General features: G+C 49.1%; 1 protein-coding gene across 1 annotated transcript; it reads right to left on the reverse strand.

The window, feature by feature from the left end:
• Positions 1-3,357: 3,357 nt before the first annotated feature.
• Positions 3,358-17,508, reverse strand: SENP5 (SUMO specific peptidase 5). The gene is made up of 9 exons (XM_054206478.1): positions 16,418-17,508; positions 12,987-13,092; positions 12,689-12,836; positions 12,014-12,061; positions 10,063-10,140; positions 7,287-7,424; positions 5,574-5,657; positions 4,141-4,191; positions 3,358-4,051 (listed from the first exon to the last, which is right to left on the reverse strand). The coding sequence occupies exons 1-9, from the start codon at positions 17,361-17,363 to the stop codon at positions 3,941-3,943; spliced, it is 1,710 nt and encodes a 569-aa protein (XP_054062453.1). The 5' UTR covers positions 17,364-17,508; the 3' UTR covers positions 3,358-3,940.
• Positions 17,509-17,716: the final 208 nt, after the last annotated feature.

A 17,716-nucleotide genomic window follows, 5' to 3' on the forward strand; every position in this document is an offset into this window, starting at 1 on the left:
TTAAAATGAAACCAAACCACTGAGAGAAAACAGGGTTTATGGTAAAACTCAATTTTATTACTTCACCGGAACACGGGCTTCATTCCATGCAAGAACACACCCACAAAACAGCGCTGTCGCTCGGCGGAGTTGAGTCTACGCCACTTCCCAAGGTCTCGGTGTTCACACCGACTTGACGAAATGCTACGGCAGATAATGCCAACCAAAACTGGGAGACAGAAAGGAGAGGTTAAGCACTCTGCCAGAGATTCAACACAAGCCAGCAGCTCCGCACAAGCCTGGCCCGGTACCGGGTGCAAGCGAAACCCCCAGGCTGTCCCCTGGCACTCAGGGGGCAGGGGCGAAGGCAGCCGCAGCGCGAAGGTCCTGCCCCCGCTCCTCCCGCTCCTGCCCAACGGCCAGCCATGGGCACCTCCCCACTCACCCTGCAGAATCAAGGCCGCGCTTCCCATTTTTTTGATTTGCATCAGCTGCACAGCCATTTTAAACTATAGATTAAAGCAAACAAAATGGCAACTAGTAATTTCTTTCCGATTGCGTTTAAGGTTTATTACAACTCAGGTAGCTTAAATTTCTTGCGCGTGAGGTGGAGGCTTCCCCAGTTCTGGGACTGTTTGTATAAATCAGCACAGCGAGACAACCTCTTCGGAGCAAGTCGTGGAATTTAAGCACCAGCCAAACCAGTTCAGAGTGATTTATGAAATTCTGAAGATCACATTAATGGAATCGCTAACAGCCATAACTACATCCACATAAATGTGCCTCTCATAATAAAAACACTCCACATAGTTCTGAATGTTTTAAGAACTGGTAAAATGACTGCAGATTATGGAGTCCATCTCCTTCAAGGCATCAAAGACATTCTCAAGGAGGAGTTAATTAGTCCAGTTTCACAGGATACACCATTACAGAGTCTGAGATTCTGACTGCCTGTGATTAATTTCAACCCTGCACCAACATACTTTGCTTACATTAGCTCTGTTTCCAATTTCCCCTCCGTTTTTTTTCAGAGGCCTCTCACGGGTGTGTTCACAGCTGGAGACTCAAGTGCAACCCCTCTGCGCTGCCCCAGAACCAACGGGAACACTTGTCAGCAAACCTCTAGATGACAAGAAAGCACATAAGAAGCACTTTCCAACATGCATCTTTCCCCACCCTGTTCCCCAATTCACAAGGCGGCAGATTGAAACGCAGGCCCTCCTCCCCTCCAACGGTCTGGGACACAGATGCACTTGCTTCAAAGCAGCCGCGTCCTGTTAAACACCAAGTTCACAGAAACACCGCCCTTTTACTGGTGCCACCGATAAAGGCATCACGATTAAAGACTCCTCCCAACCTCGCGTGCCGAGGAAGATGGATTCCTACCAACCAGTGGTGGGCACCAAGTTTCAGGAAAGGACTACCTGAGGTCCAGTACTCCAACATATTCCCACGCGATGAAAAATACCCATTACAAGGCAACTTCCACAAAAAATAAGGGTGTTCCTCGGAAGCGCTGAGTCTCCCAGGCTGGTACGCTGCCACGGCACGCGTTTCACGCTTCCTTACCAAATAGCTTAAGCTCAGAAAATAACGGCAGCTTGCTTGTGCAGTTCCCTGTCGGTATCTCACCCCCACTCCGCAGGGCGTCTTGCCTGAGGATGCCGCCTGACCCGCAGGCATCCCACGCTGGCACCGCCTTCACGGCTCCTCCCGGCCACCCTCCCTCCTCGCTCATGCTGGTACACCCGCAGTGACGACTTACACGGAGGTGAGAACTCCTCTGTCCTCGGGGCTAAGAGCAGCTTTTTGGCTGGGTCAGTTTTAACCCGGATCAGTTGAGCTGGTCCCACCACGTGGCAGCATCAGTTATTTGCACCATTGAGGTGACAGCAGCAGAGAGGAGACCAGAAGGGCAGCGCTGCCTTACATCTTCTACCATCTTACTACTACCCGTAAGTCTCGCTCCCTTATTCTCTCCCCCGCTTCTGGGGAGGGAGAGGGGTTCACAGAAACCATCCTTCCTTCAGTGGCCAGCCCAGCCTAAACCTCGTACCTAGCTCATGGGAAACTACATCCCCAGCTTCAATTTTCACGGAAGTCTCCCCGCACTGCTGGCAGCCGCTCGTCCCAGGAGGGTGCTGCTGTTTGTGCCAGTAACACGCCAGGGGAGCACCGAGAAGCCCTGTGCCATGGGGTGCCCTGCGCCACGCAATGGGCGAACGTACATTTAGCCAGTCTGGGTCTCAAGGTTCTTTCCGATTCAGTTAAGTTCCTTGTTTAAATTATTTAACCGAGTGCTTAACGCCTTCCTTATCTTGCCAACTTAAGCCAGTCCTTCCAGCTGCCAACACGGGGAAGTGGGAACACCCAAGGATAGGGCAGGATCTCCTTCCCCAGCACAACACAGTGTGGACGCGCGTCCTTCTCCCAGCCCCGCCGGGCCTGGCGCTCCCTCCCGTAACCCCGGGGGGACTTGCACTGCCTTCGCTCGAGCCTAAACCAATTTGCAGGACAGGGAACTCGGAGCGGCTTTCCCCGCCGCCGAGATCGGGGCTATGGCCAGGCACAAAGTGAAGCTGTGCACGAGGTGACGGTCAGCGGCCAGAAGAGCTCTCCTCTGGGCTCACTCCTCTGCCTGGCAGACAAACCCAGCGAGGACATTTGCTGCCGCAGCAGTCCCATACAACAGCCGCTTCGAACACGCGCAGCTCTCCAGCAAGGAGCACGTCACGCTTTACAGATCAAGGCAAAACACCCCGAAGTCTCAAGGGCCGAGTGCTCTCGCTCGTCCCTGCCCGGCGCAACAACCCAGCAAAGCTCAGGGCCGGAGCCCCAGCCCTCCGACGCACACCGACACGGCCGCTGGTGTTCGTACAGCACCCGCCACAAGCGCTTATTCCCAACCAGGCCCATCGGTGCTACCGGACGCAAACAAAACCAGGGATATCCGAGACAATCACACAGCGGATGCAGCAGAAATGAATTCATTTATATTTGAACAAAGGCAAAAGCCAACGGGAGGTTAAACACGACAAGCTGGAAGGGGGTTCATTCGAAGACAGAGCCGAAGGGAGCGATGCCGAAACGGTACATTTCACTGCATCTTGTGGAACTGAAAAAGGAGTCAAAGCCAGCTGAGATTTAAACAGTTACAGCCAAGGAGTTTATCTTAGGATCTAAGCTGTGATTCTTAGCTTTATAATTCTCCTTAATACGCACATCGTGGAGACTTCTGCAGCATATAGGAACATACCGTCACCCTGACTGACTGACCACCTTCGTACTTCTTACTTGACAGACAAGTGCTGAAGCTTTATTTGTGCAAAGGCTGCTTTTATCTATAGGGACAGGCTGATAATGACAGCTGGATAAATGTTAACAGAACAAACTTTATTAGCAACTCGATCTATTTAAAAAAGGGGTCTCCACAAATTAGATCTGTAGATGAGTTTAGCCACCCTAAAAAGTGGTAATTCGGTATTATACAGCCACAACAGGGACAATGGAACTACCAAATAGGTTCTAGCTGTTCTTTTTATGGCATTGATTTTTTTTTGATACATTCAAAGCATTATTGCATCAGAAAACATATCATGCATCTTTATGTTTCCAGACAAAATCACCTGTATTTGTCATTTCTAGCTACATCTCAAAGGTGCACCAAATCTACAGTTTTATGGTTTTAGTTGCATGCTTTGCCTATATGCATGCTGAGATAATAAATATTAAATACAGGAAAGAACATAAGAGAACCAAACTGACATAAGGAATATTTTATGGCAGCTCTGTTATGTTCTGCCAGTTAAAGAGCTCGTCAAAAAAATTGAGGTAACAACAGTGGCCACACCACTCAGCTGAGAATCGCTCAAAATTCACGGAAGTTTTCAGAAATTCAAGTACACAAACACCAGCTGCAACTTGTCAGAAATGCCAGAGAAATTAGGTTGGCTGCATTTTATTAGTCTATTAGCTGGCGTTCACACAGCTCCTTGTAAATCCTTTTTCTCACTCGGGGCATATCTTCCTGGGAGAACTGAAAAGGCTGGTCTAAGGCGAGGCACTTGCAGTACTGAGGAAAAGGAAAAGGCTCGATTGAAAAAAAGGACGTTTCGTACACAAACAACACAGGGCACGAGTTTTAAAAAGCAGTACTCTTACCTGGAGCACGAAAACCCCACAGTCACTGTCATTTTTCTGTTGTGGAATGCACTAAAAGAAAAAGAAACAAGACGAGCCACGTTAGATCCTTACTCATCCTTTTGCTCTCTAAGTCCCGCTTAAAGGCCAAGAGGAGACTCGGGAAATCGATCGGGTGTCTCGTTCTCAGAGCTAGCTGTTCCGCAGCACTACGAACTGCAGTTGTCATCGCTGTTTCTCAGCCCAGCCTTTGCAAGGTGACACTCAACACCTTGTTAGAGTAGCACCCAACGTTTAGAAAAATATATAGCGTAGGACAGAAAACAGATTACAAATCTTTCTTTCGAGTTTATTTTCTGTTAGCGACCTACACAGAACAGCTTCTCGATTAGTTTAAATAAATGCTTGTACAGCATTATCTGCTTTGCACAGGACCAAACCCTACCGGCGAAGTCCCCCAGCCCTAGGGGAAGGCTACTCTCCGCAGCCCTGCCGCCGGCGGGGGCTCTCGCCCCCCAGCCACGCCACGGGGGCCCAAAGGACGTGAAGGGTGCTGCATCGCCAGGCCACGGGACCCAGCGAAGCACTCGCAAACGCCATCTTTCAAACTTCGCTATTTCTTCAAACATGCTTCATTTTGATCCGCGGAGCTAAAAAGTCCCACTCACTAGCGCCGCTCCGTCTCCGGCACTGGAAGAGTCCCTGGTTTCCCCCAGCTCCCAGCTCTTGCGCCCCACAGACCGCGGGAGGGCAAACCCCGATTGCGCAGCACGTGCAGAGAGGAATAATGTCATCATTGTAGCAGCACCTAAAAATAATCCTGCGCAAGGAGGGAGCCGTTGGGAGTGTTTCTAGTGTGCAATGACCTGTTTTATATCTTTGGAGTTATTATGGGATGGCCACGCAATCCACATATTCCCTCATTTACACTACACACAAGTTATTCTCTTTTGTTGTTGCCAGGCTTTGTTTACTTGTGATCAAACGTACTGTGCCACAAACAGCCCTGGAGACCAAAGCCCTCTATCCACCGCAAACAGAAACGGAGGCAGCAGCAGCACCAGCCTGTTCCCTCCCTCCCCAAAACCCATCCCCTTGGCAGAGCTCAGAACGGGCCTTTCAGGAGAAGCGAGGGAGCCCAGTCTCCAGCTCGTTCAGCCCTTGACCTCGTGCCAACATGGGCACCAGGTACAGGTTTTGCTGCACGGATATTTAATTGTCCAGAGATGAGGCTCAGATCACCAAGTCATTTGCAGAAGGTATTAAAGACCTGGTGGGAGCCGAAGGAGCGGCAGAGCTCCAATTCCCACGCGTAACCACCCGTGTTGCTCCTACCACCCTCCACGTGGGCAGCAGAAAACAATTTACTACGTGTACAAAGATACGGGTTCAGGAGCAGCCTCCTAAAACCTCCCAGAAAGTCAGACGCCAGAGCTGGCAGTGATGCCATTTACCTTTGTCACAGCAGTCTGCCAACCCTGAAGGAACTCGGCGCGATTCTTCTCTTTCGCTTCAGTCAGCAAATACTTTCGAATGTTCTTCAAAAAGAAAAGGGAAAAAAGCAACAATATTATTCACCAGCTAAAGAACAGGAGAGAGACACTGACATCTTGGCTGGGATCCTTTTATCAAGGAGGATGAATTTCAGGTGAGCATTAAGCACTGGAGCTGAGCTCAGCTCTGGAGGTAAGGAGATGAACTCTGGTGGGTTCTCCGCCTTCTACCGTCAAGGCTCATTTTGGTCTATCAAGGGGATCATTAGCCCCGCAGCCCCCCCGTACACTGACATACTAAATACTAGCCCAGCTGTGGCCCTCGGGCACAGAGTGCTCGGACACGCGGGGACACACGTGCAGTCCGGCACGCATCCTCTCCTGGCTGACACCAAGACCCTTACCTTCACCGGGACAGCATTTTCCTGCCTGGATCTCCGTACAAAACCCAGTTCTGCAGCTAATCAGCAAAGCTCCAGGGAGAGTTTTAGTGACATACAGGAAAAAATAGTCTGACACGGGTGAAGAGAAGGAAGCAAGATAAATGAGCCTATGGTCTTGGGTTAAGCAAATCCTTCTCCTTCTCTGAGAACAGGCTGGCGGTTTATAGCCCAGTTTAAACACGCTCCAGCACACTAATGTTCACCTCAGCGGGTGGATCACACTGGAGTTTTGGGTAATGGCCCCCATTCCCCTACAAAGGGCAGGAATAAAAGCAGCTGGTGTTTGCGAGACCTTTAAGTGCAAGTGCGGTGCCTGGAGCGGGGTGGATGGACGGGAGAGGCTGCAGGGCTGCGGAGAGGGACCTCCCCTGCACCGCAAGCTCAGGAGCTGGAGAGCACGAGGTCTCTCGCTCCCAGAACAAACATTATCCTCATCCTCAGCAAATGCCAGCAGGAAACTAGTATCTTCATTCAGAAGTCCTAGCTGGGAACTCTCCTGGGTACAATAATTACTACTCTTCTGTAAGCCAACAACTACACACAGTTAAAAGTAGAGGGCTGCTGCATCAAGCAAGCAATTAAGTTTACAAAATTAGCTTTTGTAAGAGGGTCATTACAATTTGCTAGTCCCAGCAAAAATTTTCCAGCTGCTCTTTACCACGAAGACTGATAATTTAACTCCAGCGCTGAGGTCGCAGCACCGAAAGGTTGCCGGGTTGCAATGAGAGGTGCCCAGCCCGCGCCCATGCAGAGAGGGGAAGAAGGCAGCGCGCTGTCGGCAGCGCCGTGACACGGACACCCCGCTGGGCAGCACCCTCCGTCTCTCCTCCCAGCCAGGCGGCCTCCCCCAGGAAAGGCGTGCAGGTTACCGTTTCCCCAAGACAAGTCCCTCAGCAGTTTGAAGAGCTGCCTTTGCTCCCCACCCGGCCACTCTGCTCCGTGGCACTCGGCTTCGAGCCCCTGCTTTCTGTGGGAGTGACAAGAGCGCCACAAAAGGTGCCGATTACACCTCGGGCTAATTAGGCAACAGGCAATCTGACCTCAACTCCCCGCTGTGGTGTGACCCTCAAGGGCCCTGCTTCAGACCCCTCAGCAGGACAAGCCGATGCTCATCTCACACACGGCAGGACGACGACAGACACGCTGCCTTTAACGTTTAGGGCTAAACAGAAACAGGGGGGTGGGGTGGTTTGGGTAAGATAACGGTTCAAACTGCAGACACAGCTCTTACCTCTACGCAAAACTTAAAATGAATGCCTTGGGAATCATAAAATGAAATAATTCGACTGGGGATGTTCACAGTAATGAGGGACCAGTGGACTTCCAGGTGAATAGGAATTAACAAGAGAGTCTTTTTGAACAAGTCCACCTGGCAAGAAGAACAACGCAGGTTAGAGACAATTCCGGGCACGACACCGCAAAGCAAGAGACCGATGTACCTAAGCCCCCTCTCTGCCCCCTGACAGAAGTCTTCCATTTCTCCCTCCCCTCGTCCACCACATTGCTCGCGTTTGTCTCATACACAACTTATCAGCAGGCACAAAACCCCAGTGACAGCGGGGAACGCGGCTCAGGAGCATCGCAGAGTAGCAGCGTTAGCCACCGCTGTATTCGTGGCAAAAGCCCGCTCACGTTGCACTTTAACATCTGCATCCAAGTGGGGTTTCTTAAGCAAGGGTGGTAACGCAGTCGAGCCTCAATCTGCGTTAGCTACGTGTCCTCAGCAGTGCCACCCCTGCAGGATGAACACCGCAGCTCCCATCGGAGCGGCGTGGTGGAGGGGTGGCAGATGAGGCAGTTGTGACCACAAACACCCCACAGACCAGCGCGGTGGGACTCCCTCCGCCGCCACCCCGGCTCTGCCACGTGTCGGAGGGAGGCAGAGGAGCACACGGTGCTTCGGCGAGCGGGGAAAGGCAGGGGGTGAAGAGAGAGCAGAATCATCCTTCCTCGAACCTGACTTTGCAGCAGATGCGCTGCGGTCACAGCAAGCAAACAAGGGAGACGGGCTCCGAGTACAGAACACGGAGACCGGGTACAACTCCCCCGGTGCCTGTGCGGCAGATGAGCCTTTATGCTTTTGGAAGCCAGTCAAGCCGGGGCCTTTCATGATTTTCCTTCTCCCCGCTACTCTTGAAATGGTTGTCTAATTGCTGGGGTTTTGGTGGTACAGTCCAGAAAATAAGCAAAAATAGAATATTGAACTAAATGAACTCATCCTGTCGTAAGATTTCTATGCTGCTTTTTTTTTTTTTTGTTTCTTTTTAAGCACCGTGCGATTCAAACAGTACATAATTGCTGCACTAGTGGCAAAGGCAGGTCCTTTGTAGGAAAGAAAAGTGTATTTTTTGAGTAACAGTGGGAAGCTGAAGGCACAAAAAGGCCGGAGCGTTCACAGCAGTTATCAGCGAGCCTTGCGCACAGCAGGACTGTGACTGTCACCAGCACCGAGCATCACCGGTCCCACCGGCGGGGGCTGCCTCCTGAGCAGATCACAGCAGGCTCGCTGCACGGCCATCCGTCACTCTCGGAGAGAAGCAAAGAGACGCCAGCCAGCAGCCAGCTGAGCCCAGGAAGCAGAACTGGAGTAAGACAGATGAACTACACCTCCCGTGATGTCCAGCAACGGCAGAGCCGTGCCAAACTCAAGGGTCCTCACGTCACCCTACTCGTGGGATTGCTGCAGGCACGAAAACCTGTAGCAGAAGAGTGGCAAGAGGCAGCCAAAAGCTCAAAGGGTCTTTAGTTAAGACCTGCTGTACAGAAAGAACAGTGGCAAGCCAGGCTGGCTTTGGCTGGCCGACAAGACAGCGGATCTGAGCCGCAGGGCCAGTCCGGTCAGTGGCCAGAAAGGACAGGCACCAACAGGAGCTTTGACACCTCTGCAGCTGGAGAGAGAAGAGCACGTCCTTCTAGGCTCCGGCCTCCCATATCCCAGGAGAGCACGTTTATAAAACCTGGTATAAATCCCCCAGCGTGTTTAAAAAGCAGAAACAAGCTCCCCTTAATTGCACACTGCGGGACGAAACAGTCTGTGAATCCTTAAGAGACACCGCTTCGCTCTCACCCCTGCTCCAGAGATTCTTCAGGGTTGTGAGTGCAAGTGTCCGAGCAGCTGTCCTGCTCTCCCCTGCGCCCTGCCCAGCTGCAACACCAACACAGGTGCTGCCTGCAGAAACTACCTTCACTTTGGGGGTTTTTGCAAAACTCGGGTTGCTGGAGAAAAAGAACATCTTTTAAAAAAAATATCTGGGAATATTAAGCACCAATATTCAGTCTCTCTTTAAAGAGATTTTAATAAATTATATGAATAGATTTTATATTTGGATAATGAGTTCATCTCTAGCATTTCACAGATGTGGGCTATTTAAGTGCTTCTGCAGAAAGATCATACATTCAAGCATGGCCCTTGATTAGTCTTGCCTCATCTCCCATATTAGAAAGGACAAATGTTCACAGAAAAAGGGTACTGCTCTTCAGATTAGCTACCTCGGAAAATACCACAACCCATGGTCTGGTACGTGTTCTGGAAAGCAAGATGAATTCTGCTCTTGTCGCACGAACTTTGTCGCATTAACCATTGGTCCCCAGTTTCTGCTCTCTAGCACCTGTACGTGTCACTCAGGAGTAACAATTCAATTTTATCAAACTACCCCAGTTTGAGACAAAAGGAAGAAGCGGAATTAAGTCTGCTCCCCGTAGGTTACCGTACCTGGCACGGTCAGGCGCAGTAAGAGACGTTTCTTGCAGTTGAATTAGCAGCTTGCACGAACATACACAAAGAGATAACCTACCGCCGGCGAGGAGGGCATTCAAAGAGCGTTTTCACAACATAACCATACTAACTTGAGTGGTGCCAACCCACTGTTTCATTAGCCCCTCTCCGCTTCGTACAGCTCCTCGGCAAGCCCATCCTTCGCAGGTACCACCCCGTAGCCCAGTTTGGGGTGAGTGATTCAACCCAGCCCACGAGAACAGAGCGCTGGCGACAGGGCGTTGAAGGATACCTTTTTAGTCCATCGCTTTACCCCGTTATATCCTTTGGTTACGAGCTGTCTATGAAAAAAGCTGTTAAAGAAATGAACCTGAAAAAGAGAGAGAGAGGAGGAATGAGCATAGAAATCTTCACGCACAGTCATTCCCCTTCCCCCGGGATAATTTATACAAAACAACTTGTAATGAGGCATTATTTAATGCAGGTTTAGAAAGAGAACCCCAGCAGGGACAAACAGCGGCTCTGCCAAGGCTGAACTATTGCTGTTCTTCAGCAAGGAAATACAGCACGCCTTATTTCCCTATAATATATGACGTGAGCCACTGCAGCGCTTACATTTACACTTTTCTGTCTCCAGGCACATCGTGCTTAATTTTTTGCTGGGGATGGACTTGGGAGAAAAACGCCAGGATAAGGAGTTACAGTTTTTGTTGTTCTTTACAGGGATTAAGGAAGAGAAGACTGGACTGGCAAAGGGGGGGTGTGGAGAAGGGAGTAACTTCTGCTTTTAGTTGCTGGAAGCTGAGGCTCAAAAAAAAAAAACCAAACCCAAAAAAACCCCAACCCCAAATAAAAAATTGATCAAAACAGTTATGAGATTTAATCCAATGGTCATTTGTATTCAACTACTATGACCAGCTCCAGACAAAACCAACGTTCTGCTATTTAAAAGCATTTTTAGGTTATACCACATCCATTTTGTAACTAAAAACCTACATTTATTGCAAAAAATGTAGACTTCTGTTAAAAAAAAATATTATTTAGCTCCAGGTTAACACTATTATTCCCTGTGCTTAGCTTCTTGCAATTACAGGAACAGATTAATACAAATGGAAATCTGCAACATCTGTTTTTAATAATTCTGCTAGTATGGAGGTGGTGGAAGGCTTGAGTTATTACTTGAAAAAAAAGTTAGAAAATTCAGCATCTGAAAAGAGCCTAACACCCATTAGCTATGCCAACAGACTTCAAAACCACATTCTGAGGTACCAGCACAGAATCTCCCACGAGGATTTCAATTATGCACTATGAAGAAAAAGCAGACACAAGCAAACAGATACAATCTCCACCAGCACAACCCCGGCACACACTCGGGGAGTACAGAGAATACTAATGAAGAATCACCATCACCACCAATCAAAGCAACAACGCTCATTCTTCTGAGCTTGAAGATTTTAAGACTTACGTTCTGCAGAGCTCATCTAAAAATGGCTTTGTTTGGTTCTTCCTTTGTGGTCTCACCTGAAAATCGTTCAGCTCTACCAGCAAACAGATGGCTTTTTATAATTGCCACTGCTGCAAATGTAGTCACAGAAGGGGGGGGCTGATTTCTTGATTATTTTTTTTTTCTTTTCTTTTTTTCAACTGCCACCAACAGTTCGACACTGCAGTTGGAGAGCAGCGAGCGCTCTGTTGAGGATGCACAAACCCAAGAGAGTCCTGCAGAGTGAACGCTGCCGAGGAAGCGAGCAGCTCTGCGTGGATTCGCGTTCCCCAGGCAGGCATCTGCAGGGGGACACGGCTCAGCTGCCACCATTCATGGTTTGTCATCTCAGCAGAAACCCATCCTCATTGGGAATCTCAGCTGAAACACCTGGCTGGTGAACGAGAGCACGGGCAAAGCTCTTTAGAAGCTGATAAGCTGGAGACAGAAACCTCTGAGGGGAGAGTGGGAGGAGTGAAACCAGGGCACTTGTCTCCTACAGGTACCTCAGAACATCAGGCTACCACAGACACCTGCGGAGCCCGGCCAGTAAGTTCTGAACCAAGAGCACCAGCACTGAAAACTGCATTTTAGCACAGGAAAGGAAGAAAATCTGAGCGGCAGATAGCAACAAATGATAATGGACCCACTCAGAACATCACTGAGCCACATCTCGAGTCTGTATCCGATACACGTAATGTTTCACCCTTCCCTCTCAATCTCTCATTAGGTACATTTGCATAATAACAAAAACCCTCACCTTTTCAGGGACTGCATCCATTATGAGTTCACCATACATGTTAATGATCTGTAAGAGTTAGTAAATGTTTGAGTATGCACAGAACAGTTTTGTAAAACTCAAATTCCCAAGTTCCCGTAAACCGTAGGGCCCTTCACACTTCCACCCCCAGGAGGAGGTGAGCAGCCACAGCAGCACGTGGCTGCAGTCTGAAGGACACGCACTCTGGAGCTAACGGCGGCTGGCCCGGAGAGAGACTGTAACTAGCTGCTTGAAGCCTGCCGCAATCTGAAATGCAGTTTAATTCAATTTAAATCTACTGGTGTGTGCCCTGGGCACTGCAGCCGCCTTGGCTTTTTGGCTGCGGGCCACAGTCTGCTGCTTCACTCTGCTGTTCTTGTCACCTGCTCAAGCTTGGGCACGGAGGCAGATGCTAAAACCTATATGGGTAGCCACTGTTTTCCCAAAATAGCGCAACATCATTTCTTCCAACGGGAACGGTTCAGTTGCGACACCTCCCGTCTTCCAGACTTGTGACCACTATTGCACCTGCCTTTGCAAAAGCTGCTCCCCACTTCTTTTACCTCGCACGTGTGCAGCAAGGATGGGCCACCTCGAACGCAGCAGCGGGCGCACCACCGATACCCCCATGTAAACGGGCTGGGAAAGGGAACACAAACACCAAGCATCTCTGACCTGGTCATTGAGCCAGTTCTGGCCTTCCAGTGTAGCTAAATCGTCCATATCTAGCATGTGCTTATTATAGAAGACCCGGAAATTGCAAGTGGAGGTTTTTGGATGTTTTTCCCGATACTTCATGATTTCCCTGGTGATAAAAGGTTTTCTAAAACAGGATTGAAAAGGCAGAAAAGAAAAATAAGTCAAGGTCATATCAAATGGACTTCTGTTCTGTTAGGTGTTAGACGTGGAGCGTGCAGTAGCAATGCAAGCAATTTGTCCTTAACAAAGTCTAGAATTTGATACTGCTACACACCTATGGGAGAAATCTTCATTAAAGACTTCTTTTAATCTTCCCATGACATCTTTTTCACAGAGTGGAACTAAACTGCCATATTTCTTCATAACTTCATCTAGGAATCCTTTAAATACACCAGAAAAATGAAAGTACAAACATGTAAAAAACCCTCCGAGTCCCCCAGCGCAGTAAAGCAGTCACCTCTTCCAAGCAGGAGCAGCAATCATTCTGCACCCAACCACCACACAGCACCCCACCTGGCAAGGATATATTTCAGAAATCTAAGCTCAAATTGGCAACACCAAATAAAAGTAGGGGAAGGAGGACAAAAATGAAAAAGCAGGAATCTGATGACTCAGCTTTACGGGGGAAGATCAGACCCCCTCCTTCCCATATACCGGTATATCTACATCAAACCAGTGCTACAAGGAGAATCCGTCCCACTGCTCATTTCAATTAGCGTCTTATACACTTTTACTGCAACTTGAAAAGCCATCAATTTCTGCAGCAGTTCCCACTGAAAACCCGGTCTCTTGTCCTTACGGTACGCAGAATCACTGTCCCCAAAGGCCAGCAGCCCTGGCTGGCAGAGGGCCGCGGTCGGTGGGGTCCTCTGCTGCCCCCAGGGCGAAGGGAGGAGGCACCGGGCAGCCCCTGGGCGGCTTTAACCCGTGTACCCTGGGGACGGCAGTGAGGGTGCCACGGACAGCCACGTCAGCCTGCCACCACTTGGGAGACCACGACACCAGAAACAAAAGATATTAGCGAGGAAATAATGAAGAGATGAATGCTGGAAGAATTAAAAAACCTAGGAAATAGATATTTTTTTTTCTTCTCAGATATAACACTGGAACAGTGGAGACATAAATCCCACCCAAGCATCCAAAACCACTTTGAGAATGAAAGAGAATGGAAAACAGGATTTCAACACTTGCTAGGGAATAAGAGAAAAAAGACCGAGCTGTCCGGCTTGCTGAAAATGAGTTTTCAAAGGCAGCAGAAAGCACGTGTTGTGAGCTCAGAGCCCAGGGAAAGGGCAGCGGCCCGAAGCCAGGACTCCTCAGGCCTGGCTGGGACACAGCGTCACTGCCCAGTGCGCGTTTAGCGCTCTGTTTACTGAAGCTTTAACAGTATTTCCTGGAAACTTTCAAAGATCAGGATGGGAAAAAGCAAGATGAGAGGAACACCTGACAGAAGAAAGTGCCAGAACAGCAGCAGTAAGAAAAGAACAAAAAAAGAAAGGAGAGAGACCAAGAACAAAACAGAACGAGAAGGAGAAAAGCAGTGAAGATCTAGCAAGACGTAGGGAAGGACCCCTGGATGTGCGTCAGAAGGAGGGGGACTGAAGAGGGAGATCAGAGGAGGAAGAATGCTTCCCGGGAAGATCCCGGTCCACGCTCGCCTCACCTTTGATCCCTCATATCTCAGCAGGCTGGGGCAGGGAGGATACTGTTCACCCTGGCTACAAGTCTAGGCAGAAGATGTATAGGCATGTTGTACCTTACTCTCCGTGAATATATAACATTTTAAAAGCTTTTTCTTCACGCACACAGAGGAGGGACCGATCTCACAGTCACAGCCAGCAGCAGCAGAGCTCCGAGGGACCTCTCGCTGCGCGGACCTCGCCTGGGCTGCTGCAACTGCGGAACTCGGGAGGGAAACACGAAGTTCCAGCGTGGTGCAAGATCAGAGACCCATCGCAACGAGGATTTACCGTGGAGCTCTGCCTGACACCTCACAGCACATCAGGGTGCACTAAACACCGCAGCCCGTTAACGGGCCAGCTCAGCTGCCGCAGAGAGCTCAAACCCGAGAGCACCCACACCACCTCCTCCATGCAGCCACCCAGCAACTCCTGCCAGGTCAGCAGGGCCTTTTCGGGTGCAGTTAATTGTTAACGACACTCCTGAACAGACAAGAACTTCTGTGCATAGTTATCCCAAAATTAAAATTCTTTTTTACAGCTCTTCGGCCGAGAAAACTCAGCAGCGCTGTACTGTCGGTGTGAGTGTACGTAGCGCAGACCTGGCTTCTGTCCTCGGGGAGGAACCCTTCGCTCGGAGGGAAATGGAAACTCGTCTGCCCTACTCTCATTCAGAAGCTAGGCAAGAATTCTCTTAAAATTGTCAAGTGTGGGAAAGTTTAGTGCATTTGCTGTCTGTCTTTTTATTTTTCTTTTAAGCTATTCAGGCCCCCCATGAACAAGACTATGACTGCCTATCAGACCACAAAAATTTAACCTTTGCCACCCTGATACAATCTTGGCTCTTGGCTGTCACAGAAGGATTACGTCTCTTCTTCTGCTGGACAAACTTTAAAACTCCATCGCAGAAGTGGCCAGTTCGCTGTTGTACCACAGTTTCTCACACAGCGCCCAGTCCTTGTTGGATCACATAAAGCCAGGCAGAGAAACACACCCCACGCTACCTCGTGGATACGGAGAGAGAAACACACCCCACGCTACCTCGTGGATACGGAAAGCTAAATCACCTCTTGAGGTTCAATGTCTCCTTCACATTCTGCTTTAGAGAATCAATTGCAGAACTGCAGGACAAAAAGGCGGGCAGTAAAATCAGAGCGTGTCAAACCTCAAACAATCCCTTTAACACCAGCTTCAGGTTCATGGGAACCTACGAAGTCAGTTTCTCCAGAGGAAGACTTCAGTTATCAGAACACCACGGAACTGGAACACTGGGTTATCAGCACTAGGTGGTACCACGTGTTAGCCCACTGCTCCTCACTACGTGTATAGTACGCCGCTATACATAAACAAGACACCGATTACTATTTTTACCACAGTTCTCTTTAGAGCGACTATCAAATACTGCGTGCTCAGCATTCAGTGAAAAAAATCCCAAAGCCTTTTTGCTGAACCTTTGCTAAAACTAGTCTTGCCTTTTAAAAAAAATATCGTCTAATAAGATTCACTAAGCCTACTTTGTGAACAATCAGAGAGAAAACTAAGTGATAATGAGCGATATTTGGCTATCAAAACCTGAGATTCGTGAAGGGATTTAGTTTCAGCCTGAGACAGAGCAAGAGAAGAGAGGGTGAGGCTGGAAGGAAGTGTAAGAACACTAAGGAGTTTCAAAAACCAAGAGTAACAACTGTCAACCATTTAAAAAACTGGAAGTTTTAACCCCATATCATCTTCAGAAACCACATGATAAAAGACATTTTAAACGTCTAGGAGCAATTTTCCACAAAGATTCCAATTAAATGACATTGTACTCTCTAAAACAAAAGCAGCAGAGTCAGCATTCAACTATCCCCCAAACCGGCCTGACACAAGCACGGGTTTGTTCTTCCTGCAGCTCTCCTCTTCGCAGCCTCGCTTCATCAAGTGTTACGCTAAGCACCCTTTACAATTCACAGTAAGAAACCATTTTAACAAAGGAATTAACGCAACATGTAAACTCTGGAAGCCCTAGGATATGTAAAAGGTATACCACAAAGCCACGCTGCCAACTGCTCGTCAGCCACCCGGGAAGCTTTCTGACTCGTCCTTTTGCCTCCCTTCCGAGTTCCTGATTTTAGTTCTGTGCTTTCTGGTGAAGGCTCCTCGAGAGGACTTTTACAGTAAGGGTGATCTAGTAACTTTGCACTGAAAACGTCCGGGTTTAAGGAGCCCTCCACTTCCATTTGGCTAGAGCTGTCCTCATTTTGTGCCAGCTCCATGGATAAAGGTCCATTTGCAAAATTATCATTGACATCAGAATCCTGCAAGGAGGATTGCAACAGTACCATTCCATCTACACCCATAACCTCATTAGGTTCTGCCTCATCTTGACCTGAAACAGCAATTTCTTTTCCTGCCACGGAGACGAAAATGTCTGAGCAGTGACGGTCGGCCAGAGCCCCGTTGGTCTCCACCCGGGGCAAGGTCTCTGCCCCCGGAGAAGCTCCAGCAGGCAGTTCTGCTGGGACAGCATCCGCACCGCCGTCCTGCCCTGCGGATTCCGGCTCCTCAGCACACGGTAACGCGTCCTGCGTGCGGCAGAGCTCGGCTGCGCCTATTTCGTTCTCCTCGCCTAAGGACTCGGGTGTATTATTGTTCATATCTGATAAGCTGTACCGGTTCCAAAGACGGTTGCTTTTAGATTTCCAGGAGGAAAGCCAATTACACAATCCACTTTCAAAATCCCGCTGGAGCGTCTCTCGATGGTCCCTCGTAACTTTCTCCACCCACCTTGGCTTGATTTTTCTCAATTTGCAGGTTTTGCCTCTTGCTCGAAGTTCCGCCGATTTTATAATTCTATACCGAAACCTAACCATAGAAAGTTTCTTATGCATCATAAATAAAGATCTCTTTTTTACGGTATGATGGTTAGATTTGGACCTCTTTATAGCTGTCAAGGGGCCACAAGTTCCATTCCACTCCCTTTGCAACAGCATTTCCTTTTATAGTTGTTCAAAACTACCAGGATTGTGTTGCCCTCACCATTATTGCTCTCCTTCCCGCTATAGACAAAACCACCTTTCTTCACAGGTAAGGCAGCACCGTCCGGCGTCCCACATGAGACATGATGGACATTGCCAGAGGTGCCATTAAGGACAGCGACAGTTTCAAATTCTTCATTCAAGGGATATTGACTCTGAAAGGACTCTTTGTGGAGTTCTCTTACTTCTTCTCCAGATGGGCTTTCGGCTTTGTGATCGGGACAGGATCTTTTTGCTCTCAGTAGTTTTGTGAGGAAAGCTGTGGGGTTCAACAGGAGGGTTCTGATGGGGTTCTGCATTTACAGGCA

Source organism: Rissa tridactyla, chromosome 6 (assembly GCF_028500815.1).
Source record: "Rissa tridactyla isolate bRisTri1 chromosome 6, bRisTri1.patW.cur.20221130, whole genome shotgun sequence".
In the NCBI taxonomy this organism is placed as follows: domain Eukaryota; kingdom Metazoa; phylum Chordata; class Aves; order Charadriiformes; family Laridae; genus Rissa; species Rissa tridactyla.